We start from the raw sequence: 16,971 nt of genomic DNA on the forward strand, positions 1-16,971 counted from the left end.
ACATCTTATGAGCTGTGTTCACCTTATTATTCTCCCAGAATCCTTGTCACTTACTGCTTTTACACACTGGCTGACCTACTTACAGCTGAACTCCGTGACAAGACAGAGAGACAGAGGAGAGGTAGAGAGGATGTCCACAACCAGAGAGTGGAAGTGTCGGCCCACGTGATGCTTCAGAGAGCTGTATTCCCTCAACAAAACAAACACAACACTGCACCCGGCAACGGATCGCCACCTCCCCGGCAACAGGCAGGGGACTGATTTGACAGAGTGTTGTCTCCTGTTGACTGTGTGCTTTGTGAGTGTATGCAAGTAGGCCTATTATAGGATAGATGGTAGAAATGTGGTGAATGAGATAGAGAGATACCTAAAGGTTACCTGTAATAGCAGGATAGGAAGTGTAGAAAACATAGTAATGAGTGCAGGGGAAATGGAGGATGAGAGGGCAGATTTGAAGGAGACAATATAGAGGTATGGAGGCCTTTTTTCTGCCTTGGAGTAAAAATAAATAAATTTGCAACTGTATTTATTTTATTTTTTTTGTAACTGTGACTTTATATCTCACAAATGACAATTTATATCTGACTTTTGAATCTGACTGTATCTCACAATTGCATAAAATATTTTAGATATTAAAATGTGACTATATCTCACAACTGCACCTTTACATCTCACAATATTTTATATCTCAAACTCTGACTTTATATCTCATCAGTTTCTCATAATGTCAACTCTCACAATTGACTTTTTATATCACTATATATTTTATATCTTAAAATCTGACTTTATATCTCACAATTGCATTTTTTTAAATCACAAAAAAAATATATATTTTAAACCATGACTTTATATAGGCCTACCACTATTGCAACTTTACATCTCACAATGATATTGTCAACTTTTGAGTTTATCTGTCAATTGTGACTTTGTATCTCATAATTTCAACTTTACATATCACAACTGTGACTTTTTAAAAATGTTTTAAAATATGATTTTATATCTCACAGTTTCAACTTTATATCTCACAATATTTTATATCTTAAAAATGGAACTTAATATCTCCTAATTGTGACTAGTTTCTTGTTTCAACTTTATATCTCACAATTTTTTTCTCCCTAAAGTCAAAGGTTGCAGCTTTCGGGGGTTATTTTCAGATGGGGATTTAGGCTTGTTAGATTTTGGCTCCCAAAATCTTCAGATTAGCTGGTGAAACAGTTTTTATCCCATACAACAATTAACACAGTCAGCCCACACACAAGCTTATTTTGGCATATCTTGTAAACTGACTTGCGCACATTGGGCTTTGTTTGTCAGACAGTTTTTCTTGTTTTCTAGAGATCTGGCAACACTGGACAGAGACAAGCTGGTCTTGCAGAGACAGACTTTGGCATAATGTCTGATCTACACTGCAGCTTATTCTGGTCAAGAACTGGCCACCAAGACAGAATGAGACCATCTGACCGGCATGCCAGTATGTAAAGCGGCCACAGTTTGTATTTGTTTGTACACACTGTTTAAATCTGAAATCAGTGCAAAAACAATAATAGGTCAGTGGGTAAAAACTTAAATTATGATGCGACAGAAAAATAGCAGAACATTTATCTATAAGTCATAAGTACTGATTATTTCACAGACAGAAAACCAAACAAAATATATAGTTATGCTGTTGAATATCTAGCTTGCTTGATACAAAGTTCCTCAAACAAGCTCCCTAGAACCAGTTTCCCCTCTCAAAATATCAATTGCTTTAAATTTAAAGGAATATAAGTTAAAATTGACCAAATACATATACTCTACATGTAAGACTCCATCATTTTCTAGAGCAGTCCAGAAAAGCAGAGCTCATATGAAGTTATATGCTTTAATTTTTTTTTTTTTTTTTTTTTAAAGTCGTGACGTATTGTCAAGTATGGTGACCCATACTCGAAATTGGTGCTCTGCCTTTAACCCATCCAAGTGCACACACACAGCAGTGAGTAGTGAACAAATCCACACACACACCACACACACACACACACCGTGAACACACACCCGGAGCAGTGGGCAGCCATGCTGCGGCGCCCGGGGAGCAGTTGGAGTTCGGTGTCGGGCTCAAGGGCACCTCAGTCGTGGTATTGAGGGTGGAGAGAGCGCTGGACATTCCCTCCCCCCACCTACAATCCCTGCCGGCCGGGGGCTCGAACTCGCAACCTTTCAATTACGAGTCCGACTCTCTAACCATTAGGCCACGACTTCCCTAATGAAGAGTGTGCTGAGATTTACTCTCCAATAAAGCTGGGTTTATACGCGACCAATATAACCAGGTTTACGTACCATCATGGTTAGGGTTCCCCAGAGTCCAGGGCTCATCCGAATCGAAGTGTGTGTCTCCTCCAATCCCCGGACCGGGAAAGTAGGCATGTGCAAGGAAACCTCCTTCTCCGTCGAAGGGGGAGCTATCGCCGTGGAAACCTGAGGCGAAAATGATAGTAATATCCACATCTTTCTTGTTGCGCTCCAGGTCGCTGTAGGGCACTGCCTCGAAACGCAGCGGCGTGACATTCTGCCACACGTCGAACGCCCGGCGAATGGCGTTGTGGGTCTCCTCCGCTCCCACCTTAGGCGTGACGTTTTTTATGCTGGAAAAAGGATAAGAGGATTTTACATATAATTATCAAATAAACAACTAAATATGAAACGCACAGGACGTTTGATCGCAATATAGTTTGCTATTCGCATAGTTTTGATCAATACATTTTGGTGTTGAATAAAATGATATTTATATTTCTCATTTTTTTATAATTATCTGTGAGGCAGTGTTGTTAAATATAATTTTGCTAATTTAAATAAAGCTAAAGTATAGTATATAAGTATAATAAATAAAAAAGTAAGTTATAAAAGGAATAATAAATTAGTAATAAATAAGTAATTACTATATTATTAAGTAATATTACCATAATTTTAGTAATAACTATTGCTAAAATTACTAGTTACTCTTTATTTTAAGCTGTCCTTGTTACAGTGTTATTATATATTTAAGTACGGAGTAATATTTATTAACCACATGTACTTACTATATGGTTAGGGTTAGGATTAGGGTTTGGTTTAGGGTTACTTGCATGTAATTATGCATAATTAATTGTTAATATAATAGTAATTACATGTAACGTGTCATAAGGACGCCTTAAAATAAAGTTTTAACAAATAACTAAAACTGAAATATAAATAAAGCTAAATAGAAATATTTACAAATGAATAAAAATGACAAAAGCAGATGAAATGACTAAAACTTAAATTAAAATGGAAATAAAACAAAGTATAAAATTTGAACTAATTCAAAATATTAATAAATACTGTAATGATATACTAAAGTACTGCATGGTCACATTTGAATTTGACCAAAATGCATCTTATAAGGCAGCTTAACATAGCTGGTACTTTGGAACAATTTTTACTTTGAAAATGACTTAAAATGCTGTCTACATAGACAGCTCACTGGGTTTTGGAACAGAGCGAGTGTATCTCACTCCATGAAATCTTGCAGAAAGAAAGAGAGACAGACAAAGAGTAAATTAGGAGGAAGCGCTGCTTCTCCTGCTCCTCTGCTGGAGGTGCTACAGGTGAAGCAGGGTTTATTTTCTCACTGAGGATTACCAACATCTTACTGCACTACAAAAGCTGCCTGATGTGGGCATATTTTCAAACCTCATATTTTTTTAATGATGTGTATGATATGTTTCAAATGTGTTTTTAAGCTCTTTACCAAACCACATTTTCTATTGCCTCTGGCCTGAGTTTGTGAAGGTTGAAGGATGCAACTTTGAGCTGCTCTGTCTTATGGAGCTACTTCTAATGTAGTAATGTGTTGGTGTCAGTGTTGAAGAAGCTACTTTAAGACTGTACACTACCTAGGATACAAGCTACACATAGTTCAACCACAGTCAAGCTAATGTTTTGAAAAAGTTGGCTACCTGCAAGTCATCTAGCCACAACTTAAAGGGGCAAAATCTTTTGAAATGAACAGGTATGGAAAGTACTTGCAGATACTCAAATCAAGTGAATAATTTGTTTTTGAAAAGCTTAATTTGCATAAACATTCCAAAAGAAATGATTCACTGGAATTAATCAGATCCTCCTTGCTTCATTTGCAGAGTTGTTTTTGTTCAAACTAAAAATACTCAATTGTTTTCAGAAATTTTGGAACAAAATACCAATAAATAAATAACTTCACCTTTAAAAAAAACTTCACTGAAATTATTGTCTTGGCAATGGCAACTGAAATAAAATAATTTGAAGTTGATGCACTAAAATGACTAAAACTGAAATAAAAATAAGTCTATATAAAAATATTTTAAAATAAAAACTAATAAAAATGACAAAATCACATAAGAAAATTGCTAAAACTTAAATGAAAATGAAAACAAAACTGGAAATATAAATAAAAGCACATTCAAAATATTAATTCTCTCTATATATAATGTTAATTTTATAATGTTTTTTTACGAGAGATCATGTGATTTTAAGCTACACATGAAAACTTCCTTGCAAATAAAGCATTGCTTCATGTTAAAAACTGGTAACAGTCTAGAAATATGACACTTTTTAAAATATTACTAACTCAACTGATTGTAAATATATCTATTGATTTTCACTTTTACTTGACAAAATTTACAAAAGAACACAGTTGTGAATAAATCATTCTTTTGAGGCAGTTTAATTGAATCATTTACTGGTTTACAGTTTATCTGAATGATTCATTCACAAACCAATCTGAAACAAAAGCAGTTGGTCAAAACTCTGAGTCACTTTCTGATTCATCTTCTTACACAGACTCTAATGCTTAAGTACATCAAATATCATTTACTTTGGAACTTCTATCTGATATGTTTCCCACGGGTTACTTTAACATTTACTCGAGGTACCTTCATGAGGGTATCTTTTCTTGTACATGTACTTAAGCATGACTATCAGGTACTACAGTATAGTGCTTGTGTCTATAGTGTATTAGCCAAAACTCTCATACAACTCAGTAGCAGCTGTTTTCTCAAATGTGCTGAGGAATTTAAACTGTATTAAAGCTGTGCCTCTTAAAATATTTACAAGACATGATATCTCATGGAAACCTAAGCTCTCTATCTCTATTTCTCTCTCTCATTCCCTCCAGGTGGTGCAGGATGGGGTTTGGATATCATCCGCATACAGTTGTTCTGTCTGTGAGCGCAAACTATTAGATCAACATCTGGCTTCCACTGTTCATGTATTTTTCTTGTCTTTCTCAGCTGTACTTCCCAGAAATCTTAATCCTGTCTTTGAACTTCATGACCCTTCAGATATTTATTTTCCTCTTTAGGCTTAGCTTTTCAGCTCAGCTGCTGTGAAGGCTGCTTGTTAGAGCCGTGTGAGGTGTTTTACAAACCTTCCTTCCGTGTTTCTCATCTACGACATACAGAATTGATTCAGTAAAAAAAAAAGAAGCATAAATTTGCATCAAGTCTGGATGCCAGAAAGCACTTGGTTGATGACCAGAGCCAGTGGAAATCGTTTCCACCATCTAACCGCGTTAAATCACCGCGACAGGTAGGGGTTAAGTGTTTGTCAAGAGGGCACAATGGTTATAATTCATAGATCATGTCTTTTGGGGTTTGAACCTGTAACTGTTTGGCTATCAGCCCAGCACTTTAACCACAACGCTACACCACCACCACCAGAAGGAAATCGTTCCATGGAAAATCCAACAGCAGGGATATTGTTCACTAAACTAAACAGGGTTGTGTTCCTTTCAGAATTAAATTGAGGGTATGTTCACATGACAGTTACGTACTAAAAACAGATTTTTTTTTCCTTTGTGTTTTTAAAAAGTTTCACGTATAGATGGCCAAGTTGTCAAACTGATTCCCGTTCACATGAATCCGCAAAAACGACCAAACATGCTGACCAGACCAGTAGTTGCCACTTTGTAAAGAAATACTACACGCCTGCGCACATAGCTACTAAACACATTATATGCACAAATTTGACGAATTTTGCATTTTTAGTTAACACGGAGATGGTAACGGTATCGTTTTCAAGAGTTTGCATTTTCAGGCCCATAAAATGTAGTTGTCGTGTAAATGAATGGCCAAAACACGTAAGAAGTTTTCCATTTTTAGTTGAAAACGGAGTTGTGTAAACACCCTCAGAATACTTTTTAAATTCCTGAATTTGAATTCGATTTGAATTGAGGTAGCAAATAGCAAGTAGAATTAAAATGAATCGAACGTTTGTTTGTTTAAAAGTTTTGAAAGTCATCGCTAAAATTATAAATATAAATAATCTATAAATTAAAAAAAATATTTAAATAAATAAGTATATTTCGAAAATTTACAACTTCATTAAATCGTGTAGTTTTTATATAAAATGTTAAAATAATATTAATAGATAGATTAAAAATGTATATTTGTTTAAAAATATGCTGGGCTAGTTTACTTCCAATGAAAGAATGAAAAATGTATGCATTTAGCAGACACTTTTATCCAAAGTGACTTTCAAAAGAAAACTATTTTCTAAAATAATCATCATTTTGCCACAAACGCTTTCCACAGAGCTCGTACTGCACCCTGAGCATCCTTTAAGCCACTAAATTGTGAATTCAGATGAGAAAATTTTCTTTTCAAAAACACAAGACGGCCCAAACTGGCTTCTGCCGAATCAATATAGTTAACAACAGTGCCCATTACATATGCTGTTAAATAAACAATTGTGGTATTTTACCATCTAAACCCATGTAAATACAAGGGCTCACACAAAAGATACACAACACCTTGCTTTGTTCTTTCAAGTCCTTTGCTCGCGATATTAAAACTATGTCAGTTACGTGAATGACTGCGTGTGTGTGACTGGTTATGAGAACACAGACTGCTTTGAGACCAACTTAATTAGCCCAGACTAACACACACATACACACATACAGTGATGCTATTTGTGTTTGTTATAGCATAAGGATGAGGAGAGGGCTCTGTATGTATGTGTGTGTGTGTGTGTGTGTGTGTGTGTAAGTTCAGATGGTATGATCCAGGGTTGGGGGAAGGTGAAGGGTGGTACAGTCTGGATCAAGACAGAGAGCAGGGAGTGCTGGGGGGAACATCTGCCTACCCATCTGCTCAGCCTGGCTACACACACACACACACACTCCTGCCTAAAGCCACCATTCCATTACATAATAATAATCTCTCTCTATCGCTCTCTTTCTTTCTCTGTTTCTCAGTAGGCTGTATTGTTTGACTTATGTCATATCAAAAGATACACTGGTCTTTTGTAATTTCGTTTTGTCCATCAGCTTGCAAAAACACTTTTACTGTACATTAACACAATCAGAGCAGGCCAGAGAGTTTAAAAGCAGAAATGTGAAGCTTGAGTTTTTTGTTAAACCACTTACATGAATTATTCAGTAAGAATATTTGTTATTTGAGCTGTTCAGCTGTCTAAATCATCCATCTGAGGTGTATAAACTTCTGCTTATGTTTTACAGTGGTGTGAGTTTATCTGTCACAGCCGTCACACAAACCCACCGACACAATACTGTCAAGCAGATTATTTTGAGGCAAATGTAACAGTTATATTTGAATATAGGTCATACATACATACATAAACTGTGGGATTATCAAAGAAATATTGCATTTATAGAGAGCATCATGTTAGCATAATACATGTCACAACAATATAAATCACTTGTCGCTGAGGTTATTTAAGAACAATAACTCATTGTAAGAATGAGGTCAAAAAAGATGCTGTAGATGCCAAAAATTGTTTTCAAATTTATAATAATCAGAAATGTATCTTCAGTGATTTCTGAAGGATCATGTGACACTGAAGACTGGAGTAACGACACTGAAAATTCAGCTTTGCATCACAGGAATAAATTACATTTATTCCTATTCCTATTTATTAAAATAGAAAACATTGTAATAATATGTCACAATATTACTGCTTTTACTGCATTTTAACAAAATAAAAGCATCTTTAGTGAACATAAGATACTTAGGGAAAACACGAAAAACGTGTGAGGCGTAGTACCGTATATAAGAGTTGAAGTAATTTGAAAAATAATTTGGCTTGAATAATTTGGCTGAATTTAGAGCAACTAGATCCTTTAATCTAGTCATTCCAATAAAGGTTTGTAAAGACAGAGGGAAAGAGGCCAGCTGGGACAGGGGAAGAGATGAGAATGTTGGACGGAGTGGTTTAGGACGAGTGAAGGGAGTTTGGCAGGCAGACAGTGAGGTGAGGGAGAAGAATCTGACAGTCTAATTATCTCAGCACTGCTGCTGGCACTGCAAAAATCATTTCCTTAATCAGTATTAGTATCATCTTCCAAGTAAATATATTTAAACTTCCTTAAAACAAGACACATTTATAGTTGAGAAACAAAACTGCATTAAATATTAAAACTTGTTTTCAGAGAATATATTTTGAATTAAGTGTGTTTTTCTTGATTCAAACATAAACCTCATAAAGTATTTATGCTTAAACTTTCTCTGAAATCAAGCCTTAGTATTTTATGCAATTTTGCTTCTAAACAAAATGTGTCTTGTTTTGAGGATGTTTACATATTTTACGGGGAATTTGTTTTTTTTTTTTTCAGAAATCTCATGTCTATCTCAATCTAAATGCATTTCATAACACACACACATACAAACAAAGTAAGTGTGTTTTTGTAACTAACCTGTATGTGATATGTTTATGTTGCCATTTCTGCCCTGTGAGGGCGTAACGTCTTTTTCGGACGCTAAATTTCGAGGCACCGCCGAACTGGTCTGGCACCCCACATCGTGGCTTCTTCATCCAGCTGAGAGAGAAAAATAAGTAGATTCATTAATATTTCATTGCTTCACACTCGTGACATTCAGCCCAGAACACTAAAATGCTCAAAGATTAATTGGCATTCTAGAATAACCTCTCAAAATACACAAGGTTTCCAAAATATAAAGCATATTTACATCATATCAACCTCATATATAAATAAACTGTATTTAATAGTATTAGGACCACCATGTTTTTCAATGGCAGATGCCAAGACAAACATCTAGGCCAAATATCAGCCAATTAATTAACTGTATGCTTACTGTATTAATAAAACTGATCCTTCTCAATCCCCTTCCATTAAAGTTCACACAGAGAAAGAGAAGCCAAGAACAGTTTGGTTTTGAAAGCAAAAAACAAATCACAAGAGAAAAGTCAGCCTCACCTTATGGTGATATCACTATGCCGAAGCAAAAAGGAAACAAAAAGATCAAATAAGAGTTATGACATCACCAGGATCCTAGCAGCCAGATGTTGTACATCAATATTTCCCAACCGTTTTTGACATTTGCAGCCCTTATCAGACAGGTTTGAGTGTCTTGCAATAATGCCAAGCTAGAAAAATGTCTTAAATAAAGTTTCCAAGAGGTTGTTTTAGCATAGAAGAACCATATTTGGTTACCCAAAGAACAGTTCTTAAAATAAAATTCAAAAATATATGTTTTGATTTAAAAATGTAAAAGAATAATTTTTCTCCACTATAAAGAACCTTTTTTTCCATGGATGTTAAAAGTTCTTCATGGAACCATAGATGCCAATAAAGAACCTTTATTTTTTATTGTGCGGTTGGGAATCACTGCTGTACACCATATTCAGTATGCACAGACATACATTTATCATATTGTGTTTTAGATTTTGAGCAGTTTGTAAAGGCAGTTCTGAAATAAAATCAGGCAATTCCCCATCCATTACCCTTCTGAAATCAGTTTTCAAGCTAGTCCGGGGTGGTTTATGCTTATCTCGCTGGTGTTTAGCAATTTACATTCATACATTTCATAGATGTTTTAGCCCAAAACGACTTTGCACTCAAGATATAAACTATAGTCAGGTTAGACGCCATATTGAATTTAATGCGGATGAAGACTGCGAGCCTGCGAGGGATAGATTTTACATTGGCACACGTTGTATAGAGGCCCCAGATCACTTAATTTTCACCACTTTCAAAACTGCTTTATGGGGTTTTTAACTATAGAAAGTTTTTCATCCACTGAACAGTCGGTATGTTGTTAAATCCACTGACTGCACAGTACTTCTATCCCTCACAGCCTCATTTTCATTCCTGTCAAAAATTAAATATGACACTAATTTAGCCCATGACTTTGGCATTACTAGTGCTGTTGTCGGTAGAGACAGTCCATGATGGGGAACTAAACATGCTGTCTCTGAAAAGAACAACATCATGTTAAACTTCTGACCCAGAATCAGTCAATATTGGATTGAGAAACCGTGTGAGAGTGTAACTGCTACTCACTCAATGGTGTTCTTATCCAGTTCACCGGTGATGTTAAGGCCGTAGAGACGCTGCATGGCAGCGATAGCAGACTGCATGGTCTGTTCTGACCGCAGGACGGACATTCTGGGGTCTGTGGGAGGGAGGTAGCCATACCTCTGCAGCCAAGCCTGAGAGTGAGAGAGACTCTTGTTTAATCATTACACGTTACTTCTGTGGGAACATATATATTGTTTACAAATATGAAATTATATATAAGTGTAAGGAGTTAAAAATTAATAAATAATGCAAAAATATAAATACATGTAAATAAATTTGAATACATTTTTTATCAATATATTTTTAAAATGAGATTTTATGTATATATTATTAATTTATTTTTTAATTATATATATTTATATATTTCAGATTTTATATATTTAAGTAATTCTTAGTCCACAACTTACTTAAATATGCAATTTATGATTAGTAAAAAATAAAAATATAAACAAATATCTTTTGCACACACACACACACACACACACACACACACACACACACACACACACACACATATACAGTATATATACATTACTTGTTTACACAAAAATATTTCACAGCAGAATTAAACAATCCACCAATCAAAATTATGGAATAATAAGCCTTGCAATAGCATTATTTTCATTTGTACACCACTAAACTGAAAACACTTGAAATTGTAAACATTTTGATAATATAATATAAAAGTAAATAATAGAATTGAATTATTATTTTTTCTTAACATAGCTAAAATAACTCAGTTTCTTGAGAATGCATATGAAATTGAGAGAAAAACAACTAATAGGCTTAAGCAAATATCTAGACATAACCAGACAGAATTGTATTCTCTTAGAATAGCTAAATTAACCCATACTGACAGAGTTTTCTGTAGAAACATGGCCACTGCTACCGTTACTGCCATTAGCAGATTAAAAAGAAGGTTGAGTTTGTTTTGAAGTGGTTTTCTCATTAATGCCAGAGAGAAGCGGTAGGAAGTGCTTACACGGATCCTCTGCTGACCCATCTGCTGCCTTCAGCCAACAGCCAAATGCATCACAACTCTACAACACTCATCATGACACTGAGAGAGTGTGTGTGAGTGTGTGTGTGTATCATCATCTCTCCTCTAGCTATAAGAACATCCCTGTCCTAACGTGCCCTTTTCTAAAATCACTGTGGCTGTGCTAAAGAGAAGTCCACTAGATAAACAAACACAAACTCACACAAAGAGAGGTCAAATCACTGCTGTACGTGAAACTCATCTGGGCCTTAAAAAGATATTGGGAGTCTCACAGAAATTGTCAAGAAAATCATATTTCACCCCAAAAACACAAGAAAAAGAAATCTGAAAGTTGCAATTATTTGGGTCCAAGGGCACACGACCAAAAATGGTCCTGTAGATGTAGTTTGGTTTCAAATTTCAGCTTCTTTGATCTTGACTTTGTAAACTGCTGAATTTTGATTGGCTGTTGATGGTCATTTTAGTTGCTTTGTCCAATTAATAATGCTAGGATTTAAAAGTATCAAAGAATTAACATGATAAACTTCAACTTCTTCAATCAAATGGTGTTTTCTTAGCTAAAGGGAACGTTCTCAGAATATTTACTTTAGTAATGTGGTGCATAAACCGTCCATAATTCTTTCGTTGTCAGACAGTTTGAATAGTAACTGAAATGCTCTTTTAAATTCTGATTTATAATCCAGATGTTGTCTGACAAAATCTCTATATACATAAGACATTGCTTGTCGCTAGGCACTTGGAAAAGTCGCCTGGAAGTCGTTATCTAGCATTAAGTGGCATAACTGTTGCACTGATGGGAGGAAGTGCAGCACGCAGAGTGGCTGATAGCCGCCTTCTAAGTTATGAGCCATTTGCTGATGGATTAAGTAGCTTCGGGAGCTGTTGGAGGCTTCAGTTGCTGTGGAGGCAGTCGATGCTCTGAGACGCGCATTTAGGACAGCGCATAACTTAAGCATTGACTGTTCAGCCTGAGAAAACGCAATTCCGGATTTGTGTGTTTAGATCATTGAGACAGTCATTGTCAGATTTCATTGGCGATTTTAATGATGATGTTTAGCCAGAGACTTGGTGATAAACTTTGATGGAGTGGTGTTTCCCCGTTCAAGGATAGAGGAGCTGCGCTGCCTAACTGAGAGGCATTTCAAAGACTGATTCACGTGAAGTGACTCGCCTAGAAGGGACTTTGATGACACGGACATTTCACCGGTTCATTTCAACTGTGCTATAGTCTGATTTCAATTTATTAAGAGGTTCCACATTAACACAGATATTTAGCCTTTCATTCTTCACACCATTTCTCTAGGGCCGCAGGTTGGCGTAGCTACATTGAAATTATTCTAAACTCACTCATTTAACAATAGTGTGATAATGCTATTCATGCTAGCACAACATCATCTTCAGTCCCTCTATGCCTAAGCTAAGGAGACAATGTTGCCTAGCTTCAAGCAGCTAACTTTGTACTTCATTTTGTTTGGGGGAATATTACTCAAGCATTATTTCTTCCTCTCATGGAGTTATTCAACATTATGTCTGATATACATCAATTCTAGTTTATCCTCAACAGTTGTCTTATCAGAGATCAGCTTCCTGATCATAATTGAAATACACTTTCTTCACCAGGTGAGACGAGAGTATTCGCTAAGAGACAATCAGCCTGAACACAGAGGGCGGGAAGCTGAACAGAGAAGACCAATCGATGTCCACTGATGGTTCGAGGACATCTGATTGAGGAATCGCAGTAGTTCATCAACCTTGTGAGTATAGTGGGCACTGATGGAGGGACATAGGCTGAATCAACAGCCGAATAAAGAAGATCAATGGAGACATAGAGGCTTTCCAAGAAGACCTGGAACACATTGGCATCCAGTGGGAAGATGTGGATAATATGACCATGGAATGTCTTGTTGCCCATCGTGCCAACACGTGACCTGATCTGTTAATGGTGAAATCTCTGCAGAGTAAGAAGTTACTCTGTTTAAATATTAAGGCATACCACCTCTCCTAACCATCCAGAGAGTGCACTCCCTGAATGATCTTAGAACTGAACTTACTATGTCTTTGTATTGGGGGGTTCAAACCTCAGTGAGATAGCTCAGAACTGAACCCTTCAGAGCGAAGCCTGCCACCAAACATAAAGTTCAGGACCTGTACAATATTCTGACATCGAACAGAGTGGTCCTGACTGAAATGTTATTTCAGTAACATTAATAGAATGTTAATTCAAAGTTCTCTGGTCTTTATTAACGTTCTCAAAATATTAGCAACTAAACTTAAAAAAAAAATTAAGTTGAAACCAAATTAATGTATTTATTTATTTACAGTGTGTTTTTGTTAGCTGGGATATTGCTTTTTAGTAATTTGACAAAATACAAAGTAGTATAATATAGTTTAATTTAAATTTTAATGAAATACAACTGGGTTCTTGTTCCATCCTCGCTTGGACATCTAATTAATTATATTTGCATACAGAAAATTAAGCTTTTTTTTTGCATTGTGAATCATTTTCAGCAATAAGAATGATATTTATTTTGCATTACTGTAATGAGGATGACATTTATGCAATGTATTATTTTCATATGCTAAAGAAAATTTATGTTTGGGGTGAAATATGAGCAAAACATTTCTATGCGGGATTCACCATTGTTGTTTTTTAAAGGTCCTGCAGCTGGCAAACTTAAATTGATGACATACTAAACCAAAATGCATAACATGATTTACCCAAGTACGACATGTTCCTGGATCAACATTGTTTATTTGTCCTGGGATAACTTTCCTAGCAAACAATCATAGGCCAAACCATGTCCCTAAGGTTAAACCTAATCCTAACCCACCCTTACAATAAATGGGAATGATTGCACTAAACTTAACCATGAGCTTTAAACAAATGTTGTTTGAGGTCGGCAAGAAAATTGATCCAGGAACACAGGCTACTCAGGTAAATCATGTTAAGGAGTTTAATACAGAAGTATGCACTTATACTTTAAAGTGCTGAAGATTGCTTAAGGCACAGATGTCCTTCAAAACAACAACACACAGCTGTTTTGGGTAATTTACCAGGAATGTTAAGTGTCAATCAAGCCCAATTAAAGACCAAATTCAGGTTGGTCTGTGAGGTAGGCCTACATAACAGAAAGCTTAATATATAACAGGTCACATGAATATATATCTGTCACATTCTCACAGCAATCAGAGGACTTGATTCACTTAGGCTGTGTTAAGCATCACAAGGATAATTAGTTGTGGTGTGAACATGTACATGTGATACCCAAATGTGTAAAAGCCCAAGTGTCTCTTATCTCAAAGTCAATGTTATTTTAGTAGTATTTCTAAACTATTTAAGTATTTATTTAGATTTTTAAAAATATTTTATTTACGCATATATTTATATTTTATAAATATATTTATATACATTTAATTTTTTATATATATATATATAAGTTTTCATTTTCATGTTTTGGTGATTTTGTTATGTGCTTTTGTCATATTTGTACATATACATTTTTATTTTAGTTTTTAGTAATTTTAGTTTTAGTAATATTGATACTTCAGCCTCAAATGATTGATTTCAGGTTAGCTTCAAGTTTAAGTTTTTCATCTAATATTTAGATTTCATTTTTTATATATATATTATATAAATTAGACTTTTATATTTGTATAAAAGTTTTCATTTTAGTTTTAGTTTACATTTTAGTAATTGTTATGTATTTTATGTCTTTTGTTTTTTATGTTTCTTATGTTATCTTTTTGTTATGTTTTTTGTGTGTTTATGTTTATTTATTTTTGTCATATTTCTATATATGTTTTTTTTTGTGGTACTAAAAATCTAATTATTTAAAAAAGCATCATATCTTAGATTTTTTTGTCTAATATTTAGAATTTTTATTTAGAATTATATTTATATTTATTATATAACTTACGATTTTTAATATGTATAAGTTTTAATTTTAGGTTTAGTTTACATTTTAGTATTTTGCTATTAGTATTTAGTTTTTTGTTTGTTTTTGTCATCTTTGTTCTTTATATATTTCTTTATAGAAATATTTATTTTGGTTTTAGTTTTAGTCATTTTGGTATTTCAACTTCAAATGATTTATTTCCAAAGTTTTTCATCCAATTTTTAAAATTGTATTTTTCAAAACGACTTCTAATAGTTTTCGTTTTAGTTTTCACTCTAAAGAAGTCAGAGATTTCAATATGAACTCAAACTTTTCTCATCAAATTCTTCCATGTCCAAATGATCAAATCTGCTATTCACATTCATTTTATAGTTGTTCGACAATGTCTCATTTTTTTCGCAAATTAATTTTAGTAGAATCATCTGACAATGTTCAAACTTGAATGGAGAACTCAGATTTACTGAGCTATGAAAGAGCAATATCTCATCTAGGGTCAGCTTAAATATGTATAACACATTTAGACCTGCCAACTAGGCGATTTAATTCAGAATTTCCTCACAGAATTCTTGCTGGTCGACCTTCAGCCCGGCTAATGGCACTTCTGGTCAGGAAAGTGCAGCGCTGTGCTAAAATATCCTGTATTTGCATTCACTCACAGCATGCTGTTAGCTAAACAGCGATCTGTTATCTTCAGATGTTTTCCCCTGCACAGAAATCATGCTTTTAACTGGCACAGGCGTTTGGCACTGAAAGTCAGACTTCATGAATAAAACCGAACCTAATTTGATGTTAGAACGGGATCCAAGGGTATCTATGGTGGTTCGGGTTTACAGACACATATGTGATGAGGTGTTGCATAATGCACAGACCTGAAGTGAGTGAGGAAACCAAACCAGAGCAGCAAATGTGTCACGTTTTTGTAGGCGGCATTGTGCAGAGGTGCTATTATTCCATTGCACAACTCAACACAGTTATTGCTGCCCAGCATCTACGCCCAGCTCTTCACATTCCTCTGTTTGTTTAGGGTGCTGAGGGACATTTTTTCCAGAAAAAAGAATGACAAACTATTTTCAAGCTTTGTTTCAAAACCTCAACCAAACCCCAAAGGTTGCAAAACACCTTAAATCCTGGCAAAAACCATGAGTATAGACAAACACAGTGAAGCTTAACTTATTCTGTGGGAGGTATGGTGTGTTATTGCATTAAGTACTGGCAAGGTTTTAGACACGCTGTATTAAACCAGTAACCTTAAAAGTGCCACTAATGGACCAAATGGAATTGCAATCTGTAGCAATCTGCAGTTTGTTTGAAAGGCCTGACTGGTTTAGCCATAACTTCATTGGCTTAACCAGTGTTGTGGGACTATTTGTTTGTCCAAACGTTGTTGAAATCATTATTTCTGCAATTCTGTTTAGTTCCAGCAGTCAAGCAGAAATTACAAACCACAGGACTTTTAATGGCTAAATAGCTCTATAAATACTAAATAATACTGTATAGATAATATGTTCCCAATTCTTGTGGTGTCCACAGACAAGTTTAGAGAAAAATTGTATATTAATAATAACAATTATACATTCATGTTTAAAGTTGAACTTAATGCCATTAAATTGAATGGAATTTGTTTATTTTACAGATTTCGACAATTATTTTTGCATTCTGCTTTCTAAAGACTTTTTATAGAGATTTACAAGATTAGAGAGAAATTGTGTATAATATAATTTATAATATAATATGTTTAAAGTTCAGTTCAATGCAGTTTAGTTTTATTT

At 34.9% G+C, this 16,971-nt stretch overlaps 1 protein-coding gene across 1 annotated transcript in view; it reads right to left on the reverse strand.

Moving 5' to 3' along the window:
- Positions 1 to 16,971, reverse strand: part of LOC306863172 (matrix metalloproteinase-16-like) — a 59,276-nt gene that overhangs the window by 32,613 nt on the left and 9,692 nt on the right. The window contains exons 2-4 of the mRNA XM_079406383.1: positions 10,289 to 10,437; positions 8,681 to 8,803; positions 2,314 to 2,618 (exon numbers count right to left, since the gene is read on the reverse strand). Of these exons, the coding sequence (XP_079262509.1) occupies positions 2,314 to 2,618; positions 8,681 to 8,803; positions 10,289 to 10,437 (577 nt within the window). The remainder of the gene's footprint in view (positions 1 to 2,313; positions 2,619 to 8,680; positions 8,804 to 10,288; positions 10,438 to 16,971) is intronic.

The sequence above is a fragment of the Barbus barbus genome (assembly GCF_936440315.1).
Source record: "Barbus barbus genome assembly, chromosome: 44".
Lineage (NCBI taxonomy): Eukaryota > Metazoa > Chordata > Actinopteri > Cypriniformes > Cyprinidae > Barbus > Barbus barbus.